This window comes from Caloenas nicobarica, chromosome 1 (genome assembly GCF_036013445.1).
Source record: "Caloenas nicobarica isolate bCalNic1 chromosome 1, bCalNic1.hap1, whole genome shotgun sequence".
NCBI lineage: Eukaryota > Metazoa > Chordata > Aves > Columbiformes > Columbidae > Caloenas > Caloenas nicobarica.
This window is the reverse complement of record NC_088245.1, coordinates 158,013,083-158,031,907: the sequence shown is the minus strand read 5'-3', so window position 1 is coordinate 158,031,907 and position 18,825 is coordinate 158,013,083. Positions and strand designations below refer to the sequence as shown.

At 36.2% G+C, this 18,825-nt stretch overlaps 1 protein-coding gene across 3 annotated transcripts in view; it reads right to left on the bottom strand.

Moving 5' to 3' along the window:
* FGF14 (fibroblast growth factor 14) overlaps window positions 1–18,825 on the bottom strand; it is a 412,364-nt gene that overhangs the window by 173,221 nt on the left and 220,318 nt on the right. Inside the window, exon 2 of one of the 3 annotated variants that reach the window (XM_065644063.1) lies at window positions 419–458. The exons of the other annotated variants lie outside the window; for them this stretch is intronic. Coding sequence (XP_065500135.1) covers window positions 419–458 — 40 coding nt within the window. The remainder of the gene's footprint in view (window positions 1–418; window positions 459–18,825) is intronic. 3 annotated transcript variants of the gene reach the window in all.

Here is an 18,825-nt window from a genome sequence, read left to right as displayed (position 1 = left end):
TAGCATGCTGTATGCATGTAATCGATTTTATTTTAAATAGAAAGATGATTACCCTTTCCCCGTCGTGGCTGTTTTCTCCAAATACCTACATACAGTAGCCTGTTAAATATTTTCAAAGATAGTGGATGACTAGAGGACTTCAGATGTTGCAATGGGATATAGAACCTGCTCAGTTTAAGTTCAGTCACATTGTGACCAAGAGTGAGCAGAATGTGACCCACTACCTATGCATCCTACATAATATTTAATTTCTATTTTTTCTTAAAATGTTCCAGGCAATTAACTAACAAAACCCGGGAAGATGTGTTTTTATAAAAAGCAGCCAATAGCAGCGCAAGGCATCATCATATGATTGAGCACATTCTGTGTTAAGACTGGTAAGCAGAGAGAGACAAAGGAGAAACAGAAAATTACATACCACTATTTGTGTTTGTTGTAGTCCGCCCTCTTCTTCCACCCTACAAAAAAAGATCCCATACAGCAAGCGTTATCTACCTACTAGGGAGCAGGAGGCAAAAAGACTGTCAATCACAGGGGTATTACATACAGTAAACTTCCACCCTTTCTACCCCTTGTAGTCATTAAAAAATAGTAATAAAATTTGTAGAATTAGGAAATACACAATTATAGAGAAAGTCAGTATAATGTAAAAAGGGGAAAGAGGGAGGAAGGTAGGATGGGAGAAAACAAGACTATGACAAACACAATTACTAGTATGTAATTTTACACTGCTGTATGTCCTGTCTCCTCCCATCCTACAAAACAAGATTCCATACAACAAGCAGAATTGGTAAGAAATGAAATCAGGAGATTTGTCCATTCTTAATGTCCAGACTGAGGAACTCTTCAATCAAAATCATCCAGAGTAAGTAATCAATCTTGTTGATAACAATAGTGGCAGGAACTGTAACAAGGATCAAATCTCAGCTTTATGTACAGCAGATCTTGCTGTCTCAATTCTTTGGTCTAGAAGATTAAAATGCTTCTGACACATTGCCCATGAACAGGGAGACATCTAAGGTTTTTCTGTACCCAGTGGAGTATCTTCACAGCTCTAAGCAATGCTTATTTCAAGTATCACTGAAAACTTCCTTTCTCATAGAATAAACCAGACCTCTTCTTCACATGAGTGTGGTGTAGGTTAGGAAAGATGCAAGTACATATGATGGCTCTTAAGAAGACCAAGATGTATAGCAATCCATATATAATGCTGAAGGAAAGAATCACATACTACACAAACAAGTTCATCTGGAAGTAGTTGGTTCAGAAAAATAAGTCTGACTCCAATGGATGTTTGTGTAGAAGCAAATTAGAGGGCTCGAAGAGACTCACACAGAAAATTTTGGAATATCCAGGTTTTGAAATATCCTTTCCTTATTGTCTGGCAAGTTGTATCTTGATTACACCAGGTCCAGAAACATCTTGAGCACTAAGAAGTGTTTTTTGATGATCATACTGGAAAGGGAAATTAACATCCAATAACTTCAGAGATCACTTGATAACAAAACTCTCCTAAAATAAGAGAGCTTAACAGATGTAAAACAGCTTCATTGCTCAAAAAATATGAGGATAAATTGATGTTGCAGTTATAAGACAAATGTGATGGAATTACCACTAAACAGAGTGAGGTAGGTGCATCAGAGCTGGTTGTGGATAAGTTCAAGAAGATTGAAAGAATATCTGTTGAAATACATACCTTGATGCAGGAGGTTATGTCACTGTTTCTACACACGTTTAAATCTCAAAGTGTAAGCAGGCAACTAAGCCAAAAGGGGAGGACGGGGAGTTAGATACTCATGCATTAACTGGTCAAATGTCATAACAGGACAAGCTTTAAAAATGCAGTTTTCTGACACCGTTAGCAAGTGTTTCTTGTAACTGTTAGTTCTGGATTATAAAAGAGCTGTCCTTTAGAAAAAAATAAAGCACCCCTCTCTATCAGTTCACACAGGAGCTACAGTTAATTCACTAAGGTATAGGAATTGGAATGTAATTGAGTTGTACATTTTGGAATAATTATTACAGTATTGAGAAATGCAAAATTTAGAGAGTGATTTTTTAAAAAATCTTTATAAAAAATTATTTCCACCAGATGCAAAAGTTTGAAAATATGAAGGTTAAAATTTATCAACTCTTTTTGAAGTCTCCTTTAGAACAATATATTTAAGTCACAGGGAGCAGACAGTGCAAGAGGGAACAGCAGTACGATGGAAGAAGCGAAATCCAAGAAAAGACTGAAAATAAATATTCATCTTCCATAGTTCATTTTTTCCAAGAGTAAACCAAGCAGAAGTAAACTTTGAAGGCAGATTGAAGACCAAATAACCCAGTATCTAAAAGAAATAAACTCAAAGATGGAGAAGCTGTGAGAAAATAGAAGTATTTCGTCAATCCCAGAGAACAAAGCTATTGAAATAGATTGAAAGCCAAATAAATTACCTATCTGCCAAGTTGTAGTACAAAATACTTCATAAACTTCTATTCCCACGTAGCAAAGAGAATACATTTGCTGACAATGACACGTTAAGACAGCCAAGAAAACTGAAAAAACACAAGTCACAAGGGAACAGGGGAACGCAGCACCACCAGATGACCCACTGGGTTAGAGAGGAAAAGGCAAACTGGATCCCATAGCTACTCCACACAGACAAGTGATAACAGCCACCACAATGCCAAGTAATGTCTGGCTCCCTAAATATGCCATTTATGGCTGGGTTACCTGAACTGGAGCCTTCAGGCAGGCTCAAGTCAACATCTTGGTACAGATCCAGAGGATACAACACCTCTGCTGTTGTACCTACAGAAACATTTCTCAGAGAAGAAAGGCTCTTGGGTAGAAATTCCAACAAGGAGTATGACTGGGAACTGCGGCACAGGGCTGCATTTCTGACTTTTTGGCTGTATGGCATGTTTTGACCCTACAGCCACCTTGAGATCCAGTCAAACTTTGCTTACACACTTTGGTCACTGAAGGCAGATGAAAGCAGGTTTGGATTTCCCATACAAGTTCAGGCTCCCCTCTGTCATACACATTTGATTCAGTGGGGATATCCTAATAGACCTAGAAGTCAGATTACATCATCGTTAAATGCAGTTTGCTGTCAGATACACAGTGCCTGCCCAGATTAATTGGAGCAAAACCCGCATAGCATACACAGTACAGAATACCAAAGGAGGTCCAAATCTCACTGCACAGTGCTGGTAACATGAGTATAATGCTCTTAGGTCCATAAATGCTGAACTCAATCATCTCCACTCCAAATAATACATATGATTTTCTCACCAGAAACACGTCAATGGCCACGAAATCCACAGAGAGCATGGTAAGAGATGTCATTCACTTGTGGTGCCTGAAAGATCCTTTAGAATGAAAAGTGTGCCAAAAAAATTATATAAGCAATTACTATAGTGCAAAATTTGGTCTTTGGCAAAAATCACCAAAGCATTGATTTTAGTTAAATATATTTCTACTGAAATGAAATGCAGAATTTTTTATCATTCTTCCTCCCACAGAAAAAAATGTTTGATCACAACTAGATCTACTGAAGTTGTAGAAGTTTTGTGGGGAGTGGTGGTTGGTTGATACAATAGATACAGGATGTTGGAAATACTCATTGAAACACTGTACTCAGTCAAAACCTGGATTGGCCATTTGTTTAGTGGTAAATATCATATCCTAAAGGTTCTTGCAAATTCATCTCAAACTTGCTGGAAGGATTTTTTTTTTCTCAGAAGAAAGCTGTCCCACTTGGGAGTTCTTCTACATACCTGCAAAACAATTGTTTTTTGGCAAAGTTTTGTATCCATATAAATGTCATTATTTGAACAACAGGTCTCACTACTCTGAGTATAAGAGCCACAATACCAGATCAGAAGTAGGCAGTGCAGAAACAAAAAGAAAATAAGCTATTTTCTGCAAAAGGAACGGCCTTTTCTTGCTGGGATACTCTCTGTATAGCAAGTGATGAATATATAGAGAATAAAGAGTATGGAGTGAATGACTACTAAAAAGAGAAAAGCTAAATAATAAGAACATCTACAAAAACACCACCTATTGGGCAGTGGAGATGAAGGACAGCTTTACCTATTGTATAGAACACACCAGTTGCCAGAATACTTTGCAGGAAAATAAAAAGAAAAAAGCCAAGGAACATACAAGGGCTTAAAAAAAAAGAAGGCTACTGAGGGATCATTAGATGATTTAGTAAGAAAAAAAAAGATATGGAAATGTCTCCTAAAATTCTGAAGAGAAACTATGCCCAACTGTATCTGCAGCCTGTATTTTAGCATGAGCTCAAGCAGAAGACACACGTCTGAAAATAAGATTAAAATACTGGAACTCCTGCTTTCCTTGAAAGTCTTTGGGCAAAAGAGCAGAAAACATTTTAAAAAGGGGGGGGGGGGGTGGGGAAAGAACAAAACCAACCAAACAAAAAACCCAAACAAAACCATCACCAACAAAAGATGACACAACAACTAATGAACCCTAGAGGGTTGAGAAGCACACTTAGGAAATTAGACAGCTATAACTAAGTGACTGTGCTCTGTCAGGATGTCAATGATACTGGATTTTTCTGACAACATGCAGTGCTCAGAGCTGGTACAACATAATTTCCCCACTTCTCCAAGAAATAAAGGCAACCTGTGACATGTGGGCCAACAAAGTCCACAAAAGTTTGAACGTGATTTTTTTTCTTCTGAGCTACATTTATAAAAGGAAATATACCTCATGTCTCCTTTGGAAGCAAAAGGCTTGGACTCAGAAGCACATGTGTTAAGAGCGTCACTGAATTAAGGTAGCATGCAACTGGATTGATTACACCTTCCATTATTATATTTTCTATTTCCTCCTTTTAAGTGAAGCTATATTGCTTGTTGTATGGAAAGTTAATTTGTGAGCTAAGAGAAGAAGGGATATATGAAAATAAAATTAAAATGAAATATGAAAAATAGGACAGAAAATTTTGCTGGGTGAGGGTCATCTGTCTCTGAGAGACGAGTATAAACAGAAGTATTGTAATCGCCACACAACTGTCTTAGATGCTGGAAGAGGAAGGAAGGAAGGAAGGAGGGAGGGAAGGAGGGAGGGAGGGAGGGAGGAAGGGAGGAAGGGCTACTAGCTGAGTGTTTGGTTTTCCAGCACTTAATCCTAAGCAGATACTGCTCAAAAAAGTGAAAAAGTAAAAATCTGCAAAAATGGTAACATTTATTATATGAAAGAAACCAGACATTTTTCAGACATTTTTCTTTTGAACGGGCATGCAAACTACCTTCATGAGACTACACAATTTTTATTCTGTAGATTATTTTTATTTTAAACTGTTATCCTCATAGTGAAAATATTGGTGAAATTATTCTAGACTGAGGGTTTATTGTCTGGTTCAATTAGGCTCATGTACTAGATATAATAGCTCACTGTAAATGCACATATTGGAGCACAGAGTGCACTGCAGACATTTCACAGTTGTTTAGAAAGGTAACTAACCTCGTCTGGCCCAACAGCCTTCATAGCACAACCAAAGTTATTAGATACACACATAACAGCTCATAAATTGCAATATAATTAATAATTATTCTCTTGTCACAACAGTTAATCACTCACGGTACTGTAGACACACGTGTCAAGAAAATACCAGCTGTAAACATGCACTCATATAATTAAATGAGTTTACTTTATTTATAAATCAGCACCTTTTGCTATCCCAAGTTTGCTTCATAAATAATTACAGTTTGACAATACCGTGTTCATTATTTTAAGCCACTTGCACATGAAGACAATTATGTTCAAGGTGCTTTGGGGAAGGAAAGAAGATTGCATGAATTCCCTAAGATATAAGCACTGTAGTTAAATGGAGGCCTGATGGGATATGATTATGCAGACTGCAAGGAACACCAAAAAGTCAGGAAAAAAAAAAAAAGAAATTATATTAATCTACTTGGCTTACCCCAGAAATACTAGAATAATACCATATTACAACTGGCTTCTGTTATAGCTGCTCTCCTAAAATCCTTCTGCACTGACACATTTAAGTGAGATGCTTCCTCAAGTAAGGATGTCATTCATCAGTTGTATGAAAGCTAGAGCATGTGAATCAACTTTGCTTTCAGTTTTTACAGCACACAGTGGATTTCTGGACTACAGCTAGGCCTCTGAGGTACTACTGCAGTCTAAGTAACGGGTCTAACTCTAGTGTCTCTGTGCAAAGCTATTCAGTTGTGGTTGGTTGTCCATTGTTTCTTTGAAAAGACTACTTGCTTTAATTCTGCCTCAAAATAAAGACAATTACATGTAATATTTTGAGCTGCTGACCATATAAGCATACTTTTTTTTTGTTTAAGAACACACATGATACACTTTATAATATAAAGCAACAGTCGAAGTGTGAATCCAGTATAATAACACTAAAAAAACCCCAGACTTCAGTGAATGGCATACAACGGCCATCAGGAAAGACAGAAGAGAAAATCCTGTAAAAGTTTTTTATAAAAGAAAAGAGCAGGAACATGTGATGAGAGAGAAAGTGCTACATGTCGGTTTTACATGAAGGTCAAGAGGGCTGAGGACAAGATATTTAACCTGGAGGAGCAAATGTGATTTCCAAATACAAAAGCCAAGCCCCAGTATGAACAGAGTAAGGAAGCACACTTGGAAGGGAGAGAAAGAAGCTTACAGAGAGATCGAAAAGAACTGGAGGCCGATTGGACAACAGAATAAGAGCAAGTGTGCTTGTGTGTATGTTGGGGGATACTGGCATTAAAAGAAATTAGAACAGAAGATAATTAACAGGGGAGAAAAGTAGACATTAAAAAGGGCTGAAAATAGATTTTAAGAGAGTATGATTAGTCTTTAAACACAAAACAAAACAAACAACAAAAAACCCCACAAACAAAACACCAAACCCCCACAAACAAAAACCAAACCAAACCAAAACAAAAAACATCCACACAGCAAGTAGAGTGCAGGTAAATAAAAGCCACTTCAACACCTTCCTAGAAATCTCACTATTTCTATAGGTCTCAAAGGTCTCAACAGCACACTATTCTGACTGCCTAAAATAGCTTTTAGAAGCTATAAAAATTATATATCTATGTGCTCAGGCACAATATTTAAATGTCTAAGTTTATAGAATTGCGTTTGAATACTAAGGACTTTTTGTATGCTACAATAATTCACTTTAACATGTAACAACTGGGCTGTTTTTACAACTTGTACCCCTCCAAGCATTAGAACAGGAGCTGAGTTGACTAGCATCAGCTGTAGAAGTGTTGATTATATCCCCTCAGTGCATTGCTTATTAAATTTTTCTGCAAAGAATACTATGTGCTAAAGCAACAAGAACACATTATGTTGGGCTGTAACAACTTGAATTCAGGGCTGGCATTTTGTCCAGTCTGCATATCAGACAGCTGTTGAGTGGTGCCCAGCTTACATCAGCAATTATTATGGGTCCAGCACACTGTATAGAATGACAAATGTCTTGTTTATTTCCTAATCTATTTATTTTTTTAAAAAGTCTTGGTTCTTTTACTGAAAAATCTCAAGAATGATTTCAAAAGGAAAGAAAAATAAACTGCACATGCCACAGAAAACGAAATATCCACCTGTCTCCCGTGCTTTTTAAAGTCCCTTCTTCCTACAGTAAGTATGACCCATCGTTTGTAAGTCGTCGTAACTTGTTATGTAAGACTAGTGATTACAGACTAGATTTGTGCACATTCACTGGGTCCTACTAGAGCTCTTCAATGAGCGAATGAATAAATGAGCACTGAGCTCTCTCCTCTACATGCAAGCCTCAGGAAGGGCCATTAACACATGCTTTGTAGATGAATTTTCTAATGGCCCAGCTTTTGTTCAGGTACCTAAAAGAGATTTTCCAAAACGCTTAGCAACTGACATACTTAGCATCTTCGAAAAAAGCTGATGTCTTATTTTGATAGCTAGATAAGATTGAAGTATCTTGCTGGTGTTTCAGAGAAAGAAAAATCTAGTTCGGGAAACCAAATCTTCTTCCACACCAAATGAAAACACCTTAATGGTACTGGAATTAGTTTGAACATCAAATACATTTTTCAGCATGATTTCCAGGTCTGCAAACACATAGGGTGGAAAAATATCCAGCCTGCTATGCATCTTCTTTACATTTGTGAAATAATAAGGAAGGACGGTGTAAGACATAATAGAATTAAGATACAAGGCAAGAATCTGCTCACTTCTGTGTACTCAGAGCTACTAAAAGAGAAAGTATATTTACCAAGTGAATAAAACATGATTGATGTGCAACAAAACAGTCACCTGGGTTAAACACTCTATTACCCTAGACTGACTGAAGGTTTTAATTTCCTAACCAATTGTCCTTCAAAACAGTATAATTTAATCTGGCTTCACATCCCTCTATTGAATTTTTCACAGGTCTCAGGTCTAGTGTTAAGGAAAAAAAATTAATGGATTTCCACCTCAAAGAGTCTCAAAACTTCTTGACAAATAAGGCAAACACAACAAAATTTTATTTCATATCAGTCAACATAGAAATCATATACATCATACACTTGCTGCAGCAAAGCTGCCCAAAGACAGGCTACACATATGCCCACAAGTGAAGCCTGAGATGTATGAGATCCTCCTGCCCTGTAACACTGCCCCCCCTAAACCCACCCAAGTGGGACCTGTCACCGCTTGTCATGAGTTTCTGAAGCAAGAAGTGTCTCCTTCCATTCTCTTCATGGAGTTTCCTCAGAGGAGCAGAGGACAGACATTTTTTTAAATACAACCGTAATCTCTGTTCCTGACCTTTCTAACAGCTGACAGCCAGAAAAATCCCAGGCCACACAACCCACAGTCTCCTTCAAATTTCTGCAGGTGACTGATGCTCAATCAGCTAGGGAAAAATCCATTACTCTGCTCAAACATTCGGGTTTCTGATGTTATCCCAGGAACATTTTTTAATACTCTGACCACAGGTAAGGACTCAAAATTGGACTTAGTCCAGCATTATGCAGTCACCAGAGGGAAAAATTAATCCCTGAACAATGACACTCTCATGCAGTTCAAGGGAAGCAGCACTGGGCACTGCCTGGAAGAGGATGTGCATTTCTTAGCTCAGGGAGGCAGGTCCTGCAAACTGAAGAGCTCCTTGCAAAGTCTGAAGGACTCTCAGCACTTCACAACTTAGCAAGAGCTGTTGGAGTTCAACTTCAAGAAACCCCTGAAAGTCTTAGCTGGTTTAGAAAATAACATCAACAGCTCTGTTTTAACATTTTGCATCTCAAAAGATGTAAAGTAACCTGGGAAAAAAAAATTATACTGCACAAAAAGGAAAATGCCTGATTTAATAACATAGACATCTCAATCACATGAGCTTGAATATTTTAGGTAAAAAATCAGAAGTCAAATGTCTTCAACTTTATAGGTGATTAAAAACACAAAATATAAATATCGTGCAAATAAATACAAATAAACAGTTTTATTTTTTTGTGATTGTAGTCAATCAATTACATACACATCCCTAAGAATGAGGAGTTTATTTTTGTAACACGAAGGCACACCACATCCAACACTTCAACTTAGCAGAAGAGTAATATCACCACTGAAGAACAGCTGAGAATTTTAGCTAACATCTTACATGCTAAATCTTACCACCACCACCACCACCACCCCTGCTGATTCAAAGAAACTTCTGTACTTACACATATGAAGGAGTTATACTAGGATATAGGTTGCTGTAGGTTCATGTTACAAATCATCACAGGGATGGATACTCAGTATCATCACAGTTAACACATAATTATTAAGAAAATCAAAAGGCAGCAGACTGCAGAGCTACAGAAAAGAGTGCATCCAGATTTTAGGGATTTAATTATTTTACTCAACTGCAAATTTAAGATGATAAATGAACTAGGTTTTTTTCCAACCAGTATTTCAGCTTAATCAATAGTTTGCATAACAGGCCTCAGCTTCAGCACATTCTCTTGATTTAAGCATTTTTAATAATGCAGTGTAAAATATAGTTAAATTATTCTGTTATGAACTAGTATCTTTGGCTCTGGAAAACAGGAAGCTTCCAAATTCTACCCAGTTAGTAATTTTTCACTAAGTTCTAAATGAAATTAAGTTTTCCAAACTTTATTGACAGTTTTACATAGTACTAGGAAGTTCTTTGATAACTATTAAGGATAAAGGGGCTGACTTGAAAAAAAATATAGAAAAAAGAAAGCAATAAGATATTCCTCTGTCCGAGAAAATGTCCCTCTTAGCTGGCAGCAGGAAGAGTAACAAATCGGCTGTTCCTCAATCAAGACAAGAGAAAATCAGCTGTTATTGACATAGAGCGATGATGCTGCCACACTTGAAGGAGACTGCATGTCCGAAAAGGCTAAACCTTCTGGACACAGTGTTCCCACGTGGGACTAACAGCCTACTGTGAAACTACCACGTTAAGTCACTTGAAGCATGTGAATACAACTTCTTCAGCCTTATAAAGCCTTTTATGTGGTATTTCTGAAGCCAGTAGGACTTCAACAGCTTGTCAGATAATATTTTATTAACTACCAGGAGAACTTTCTCTATTTGAAGAATTTGACTATTGGCCACATTTCTCACTGTGCTAAGGAGTATTCACAAAATGTTTTCTTCTGTACATACAGCTTCAGCTTTCATAATTGCTCTCTCCCTCACTTGCTGGGCTTGAATTCATCCTACCAAGATACCCTTTTTAAGAAAATCTACTGGGATGAAGACTGGAAGTGATACCTGCTTATATTTTCATTTAAAGCACCTCAACCACATTCCCAAAAAATCCCAGTTAAAAAAAACCCAAGAGTGCAGATTACTTTATTGTATGTAAAATTCTTCCCATTGAATGGCCCTTAAAGAGCACTTCTTGCTTTGTCACCATGAAAAGCAAAATTACAAGTTCTTTAATGAAGCTTCAAAAATATACATTTTTACTGTAGAGTGAATCAATTTCCTATAGAGTGAAAACTACACAGATGATAAATATTTCCTATTCTCAGAACAGAGTGAAAAAAATATTTAGTTATTCATTCTGGTGAAAACATATGATATAAACAAGACATGTCTACAATTACACTATTCCCTCTCACATGAAAAACAGCAATCAGAAGAAAATAGAAGACATTAAAATTCTTCTTCTCATAAGAACATTTACCTCATATATTATAAAGACCTCCTGCTGGTCAGATTCCAAAATAGATATCAAGTGTTCACTGTCCAACGTCGTTTGGGGGAAAAGACACAAAAAAAGAACTTGTTTCCAGTTATCAGCTCTGGCATTATGAGGGGGTAAAAGTAAGAGTCCAAGGGGTACAACAGGTCAGACATATTTCTGCTCAGCAGCCACTTAATCTGCCACTCCTGAGCATCCTCCAGAATACAAAATTATTAAACGCTATTAATTAGGGAATATTTTGCATCCCTGTAAAGCCCAAAAAGCCTCGCCTCCAAAACCTGGTACGAACCCAACACCTTGCAGCTGGAGACACCACAGTCTAGAACCACTTTCACAGGAAAAAGCATCCTTGTCCTCCAGAGCTTCAGTGGTTCTTTCCCCATACCTCTCCTTCACTCTCCATATAGACCAGCAGTTATCAGAAGGCTTAGCCCATGCTGCACTTTGCCCTGATGCTGCTTAGGGTCAGGCAACGACCCAGCAAACAGCACTAAGACAACAGAAGTCAGACCCACCCATTGTCAGCCAAACCTGAGGTCCTGGCCACAGCTGTCCTCCACATCACTATCAGGATTTCCCCCCTCCACAGTGATGAAGGGTTATCAGAGATGAAGGAACGGCATTTTTGTTTACAAGTGTTTGTCGATTGTTAACAAATGGTAGTACAAGACGAATGACATATTAAGGCTCTTTACTCAGTTTTCACTGGATCTTTTATGATGGGGAGAGGGTATGACTGTTGTCCTATTTGCTGTCTTCATAACCCCCTTGCCTTTCATCCTTCTGCCCTTTTACAGATTTTGTGTCTTATTTATCAAGCTCTAGAACCCATTTCTTATTCCCCTTTCTCCTCTCCCACATATGTGGTTTTTTTCAGTCTCTAAATATTTCCTAGAAACCAGAGATGGATTGCCCAGCAATCTCAGGCAGAATAGTAGCACTGAATTGCCACCTTTGCCCCACGAAAAGACTTTACAGAGGACATTCATTTTCAAGCAAAATATTGAAGTTAGGTTCTCTTGCAGAGACAGCACAAATGCTCTTTGTTTTGGGCTGTAACTGTATGTTGCACTAAGAATTGTACCCTATGAGGAATGTGGGAAGCCTGAACACTTCTATTAAAAACAAACTTAAAAAAAAATCTGAGGATTTGTTTTGAAATTAAAATCAACAATTTAGTTACTCTTCCAGAAAACAATAACTTAATTTTCTGAAAAATGATATTTCAAAAGTATGGGAGCTTTTAAACTTTCCTTCAAGATTAAATTAAAATTGAATTTGCTGAAGAAAATATGAATGCAAATTATGGAGAAGAAAATGAATTGTGGAATTAAAAAACATCTTTCAAATATCAAACTAGTGATTTTGTTGGACATCTTGCTTGGAAGAGTAGTAGAGAAGGAGAAAAATATCAGTTGCTGATGTTGGAACAATTAAAAAAATGGACAGCTATGCTGCTTGTAATAATAAGAGGGTGAAACTCTGCATAAGTCCCTCAGTCCCTCAAATTCCTGACAGCTATGTCCAAACAAAATGATTGTCTTTGACTCTTGTAAAGTCAATATAAAATTAAAATTTTGCAAATAATACAGGAAACATAAAAAAGTGAAAGTTGTGATAAAATATTTAAGACGAGTGAGAGGGAAGAGAGTGCAAGAAGATAATTATAACAGAGCTATTTGTTCCAGTCACTCGCATGCAGCAGGAACATGAAAAGGCAGGAGGTTAAGTATACTCTGTAAATAATGTTTTAAAGAGAACAGCTTTGGTAAGTGTAATAGGTTCTCTGGAATTGCAACCATTATTTGTCGCAGCCACCTGTCCAGAAATACATATTAGCTGAAATATCTATGCAGGAAGTCATACATACTGTATTCTAAATTGAAGTCTCAATTCCTGGATAATATCAACAATTCCCATGTGCAATTTTATCTATATTTCTAGCTTTCCCCACCTTCAGTTTTGTGACTCAATATTATTATTCCTCTCAGCATTACAGTCTGAAACATTTCAAGTGCATTACGGTATTTCAGAAAACCAACACGACACCCAGCTACTCCCCACAATGGGTGAAAGCACTGTCGCACGCAGCAGTAAATCACTATTTGTCTTCCATGGTAACCATGTCATTTATACGCCACTCGTGAGGATTGTCACATAATTTAGAAGAGCACTATAAGCGATATTATAACTTCAGCACTGCCAGCATAATGCTTGCATTTTCATGTTAGCTGGTGTTTTTGCCTCTGAGAAATGGAGAGATGGTTATTGATACCAGATACACTTGGAAACACCAAAATAAAAGCGCCGTTGATAACATAGTTTGGAATAACAGGAAGTGCCCATGATAAATTCAAGAGGCTGAAAACGACGCCGGGCTGTGCAAGTGCAGAGTTTTTTCTGTGTTCTCCTCCAGCCTCTTTTTTGGCTGCAGTCACACAACTCCATACACCCCTGCACCCAGTGTCTTTGCTCCGGAAATGGGGAAAAAACAACCACATGCAAGCACCAAAAGACTTGCACGCTATGATGGTGAAAAAATACAAGGCATGTCAAAAGACAAATTTATATGTCTTTTATGTATATGTCACTATACTTACCTCTTTATTCACTAATCCGTGGAATTTAGCACCTCAGACTTTTGCCTTGCTGCATCTGTGGTACGACATTACATGGGATAGTTTTGATTCATCTACTTTAACGCTGGAGCAAAAATTGAGACATGATGCTCTACATATTTAAGAGGATTAATTTCAGTTAATAAAACTTTGGAACAACCTCAGAGAAAGTTATTAAATATAAATGATTGAACATTTTTAGGAAAACTATAAAAAGCTTCTGAAAAATGCATGTGATCTTGTTTTCTTTCATGTAATCGAAGTATTATGCAGTTAAACAGTTCGTTTACACGTATATAGTGCTGAATGAAGAAAACTCACAGTAATTCAAACTTGCATTTACTCATCTGTGAACAGAAAAATCAAGAGGCCAATCTCCTATAGGTCATGCAGTCATGCAATTACTATGAGAAGGCACAGAAAGCACTTATTATTAATCTATTAATAATCTATTAATAATCTATTAATCTATGGAACAAAGCCAGATTACTTTCCTCAAAATACAACACTGAATATAAAACAATCCTGCGCAGTTCTAGCTGTGAAATATATATATATATATATTTAAGTATAAAGAAAACACAGAAAAGGAATGGATGAGATGGTAGGAAAGAAAGGTGCTAATCATGGTTAAAAACAAAAAATCCAGAAAACATCTGACTAACCAAAAACCCCATATTTTTATTTTACTAGTGGTAAAATCATATTATTTTTATATGTTCTATAAATATCTACACATATTTTTGTATTCTCTATAAATATAAAACATGTAAATACCATAATGAGAGCAGTCCTCAAAACCAGATTTTTCCAGTGTTTTCAAAAGCTTCATAGATTTTTTTCTACTTAAAAAATAACCTTATAGGTGTTACTTACAAATGAGTATTTTGCAATTATTAAAAAAAGTATTTTACTGGCTGTTCTGAGTGTGCATGTAAGAGAAAGCACATTGTCCTTTGTGTACTTCAGGTGTTTAGAATATAATGGCCTTTCTACTGCAGTGAAACACATGCTGTTCCAGAAGCCCATGCTCTTGACAGTTTATATAGCTACTTACACCAAAAATTACTCTAACTTCCAATTTTTCTGACATTGTGCTCAACTGCTTTTTGGCAAAGTCAAAGGAAAAAGCACAACAAGTAAAAATTATTTTCATCCATAATTTGTTTCAAATGTCCAAAATCTTTTCAGGAGTTTGAATATGCCCAGCATTCAATTTGCAGCCTTAACAAGAAAAGGTGCTATGAAAGAGAGATATCTGGGTTAAGTCGTATGTCTTTGGACAGGTTCAATAGACAGGTTTAGCAGAATGTACCTATGACCTCTGGGTAGACTCTGAAAAAACCCCCATCATGGCTACTTTAGAAACTGGTACTTGTTTATCTGCAGTATTATTAGAAACTTAAAACATTTGAGAAGGGTAGACCGTAATGATTTTTTTTAATTTATGTACGTGAACGCACATGATTGCACTAATACAATAATCAGATTTCTGCAGATTTCTGACATGAAACGTTGTTTTTAATCCTCTGAGACATAATGGACGAAACAAAGAACTCTGTCTATTGAAGACAAACATTTGCCCAAAGAAACAAACAAACCAAAAACTTTCAGATGCTCTGCTAGAGCAAAAGCACAGCAGACTTGTTTTACTTGTCAAATGGCATCTACATAAAACAGAAGCATTCAGAAGTTAAAGTTAACAACAATAACAAAAAAGGCATTTTCAACTGGTTTCTGAATGTACCTTTGGAAATTGCAAACTTTTTAATCAACTGTTGGCTCAGAAGAACAGCTATTTTCTATATCATGTGGTTCAGCATTTTTTCCCATACAGAATTCCTGAAATAATGTGAGTGATAAAATTAAGATCATATTCTATTGACTATGCTTACAACTTTCTTCAAAGCATCATCTCCACTAAACTGCTATGATTCAGGTGAGGTATGTGTTGGGGGAAGCTATCCAACAAAATGATGAAAGCAAGCACCCACATTCCACCTCCTCTATGTTGCTTCACCATCTTTTTGTTATTTTCCACACACTGGCCCACTCATCTGAATTTTCTCTAACAGTGCTATTTAGTTTTATCACTAACAACAAAGATTCAAATTTTTCTAGACAATGTTGAATAAAAAGTATAAATGATTCTAAAAGAGTTGCTCAACAAGCTATTTTGTTTTTTCTAAAGGTACTAGTAGAATAACAAACCCCCAAAATACCCTAAGGCAGTTAATGGTTGCACCTTTCCAATTACATTTACAGAATGTTATGACACACAAGACAGCCCTGAGAGATTCAATGACCTGGAACACAAGACGTATTATTGATACTACCATAAACTTGAAACAATCCTGATCAATACATACCAGGGCTGTTAAGAAAAAGAAATAAAACTCACCAGCACTCCTTTTTATTCACTTAAAGTTGGAGAAATTTAATTGGAGATTAAAAACAAGGACCGCACCATATGCTTATAAAAATCAGTAAATTGTATGATCAGCTATTTTCAGGTTCTGAAGTAATACATAAGACTTACTGCTGAATCTATTGTCTAGGCAGTCCACATAAAAACAAAGGCCTTTAAAATATATAAGAAAACAAAGATCTTGAACATACAAAAATGGAATTTACTTTGTGTAATCATCTTTATTCTTCATGTTTACAGATTAATTAATACAAGTTCTGTTAATCTAGATAATGCATCATTGGATTAACTTGGATGCAAGTAATTGTATCTGCTTAACTTCATGAGCTTTCAAGGTATATTCAGTGCATCACAATTATCTATTTCCATAATGCTTCATTCTTTTCATTTTATTCAAATTAATTTTTACTTCAGCTTGTGCCAAAACAATTTATCAGAATAATAATGCAAAATAGTAATATAAGAAATCCAATTGCTCTTAGACCACTGAGACATACCACACTTGAAGACCTGAAACCAAGCATCAATAGCTATCACAAGTTTTTTCTCCTGCTAACAAGGGAAAAACGAATCAGATACATGAGAGCTATCTGAAACAAGAGTAATGTGAAGAACATATGAAGGACAGGAACTTAGAATGCACAAGACTCAGACTTCAACTCTCTATTTGCAATCCTTTATATATTTTGTAACATTTTTAGGACTCATAAAGGAAAGATTTGATAGGTTCAACGCAGGAGGAGGACAGGGAGCCTGGAGCTTTGTACAGAAAATCCAGGCAAAGACAAGTATGTTCAGATCCAAAGACAGGTGGTAAAAAATGGAGGCAACTTTTTGTTGTTGTTGTTGTTGTTGTTGTTGTTGTTATCTCTTTGTTTCATATGATTAAAAAATGGAATGGGACACTGAAGAAAATGTAAAAAGACTAAAATGTGAAGAGAAAAGATTAAAATGAAAATTAATATGATGCTCTTTTGTTTTGTTTTGGTTTGGTTTTTTTTCTGGTGATGAACAACAGTTATTACCTTAACTAAGGGGCAAGAAAAAGTCTCATGTCTTTCAAGACTTGGATTTATCTTACCCTCTAGATGAAATTAAGTCACAGGCTTTCTGCAGTTCAGTTGCTGCATCACATTTAATACTGCCATGGATTTGTTGTTTTATTCACGTGCACGTTCATCTTTCATGACCCTAGCTTCTGTGTCACAAATGTAAGGATAACTTGAATTCCCTACTTGGATAACCACTAATTGCTCACTGCATTTGTTATATCATACATAAGTAAAAAAAAATTAACAGGCAACAATTAATATGACTTTCTTTGAACAGTTCTGGTCTCTCAGTACAAATACAAATTTCGAGGTTTTCATGAAACAAGTTTAATAAAGAAAAAATATATACAGGAGAAGGAATAGGCGTGAAGATGGTTATGTCAGATTCTAGTTTTGTTTTGTTTTGTCCTTTTTATAGATCTTATACAAATCAGATTTGATGTTACAGTCATTAAAGCGAGTTGATAGGGAATGAAAAAAAAACCCGAAGCCTTAAATGTTTATTTACCATAAACTGACTTGCAAAACACTGCTATGACAACTTCCCATTCTTCATTATTACTTTTATTTAGACTATTTTGTCTCCTGCTCCAAAATGATAATTGAAATCAGGAGCTTTCTCCTACTTCCTGTGTATTTCACTTAATGATCTAAGAGCAGCTCATCAGCGATTCTTCCATCCAGTGTGGGGTGATACTTTCTTAAAAAATACAGAGAGAGCAGATGTGAAAAAATGTCGAAATAATGATTTGCCAAATCTAAATATTTCGCTGGAACACATTTGTCACTTTTCACAGGAATTGATTTTTTCTTTTTTTTTCTTTTCTTTTTTTTTTTTTTTAAGTGGGAGGAGGAAAAGGAAGAAAAGAGGAAAAAGAAAGCCCAGATAAGTAATATTTAAAAAACATCCCCAGCAAGGGCAACATTTGGAATATGGAGACCCCATTTAAGATTCACTTGCTGCAAAATTTAAAGGAGGTAGTTTTTAACCTTGGTGTCAATAGCCCAGTGAATGTTGATTATCAGGCTCTTTTGGGTCCAATGACTAAATGTAGTAAAACGGCAAATAATTGCAGTTATGTCTTAACTGGATGATCAGCTATTTTGTAATGAATGCACGTGCCCATCAGCTCATCTCCAAACACTCAGTCCTGATCAGAACAGAATGCATTTAAACTCAAACATGTCCTATGGACAGGAAAACTACCCCTCCCAAATCTTCCTACACACCACTTTTACTAGAAAGAATTTTATATCTTTTCCTTTATAAAGTGACATTAAAAATGCCACACATCATGCAAAGAACTCCAAAAGACATCACCTTTAAAGTGTATTCAGACTCCACTTAGGCATACATCCCACTCTTCAACATTTTTATTTTGCAACAAATAGTTGTAATGAAAACTACTGTAAAATAAGCAGAACGACATTACTCAACAAAAGTCAAATTATGATTCACCACACAATACTGTTTTCCATAGCAACTCTTGGAAAAAAAGTATTATTACACATGCACACTCATACATACATGTACACTTATA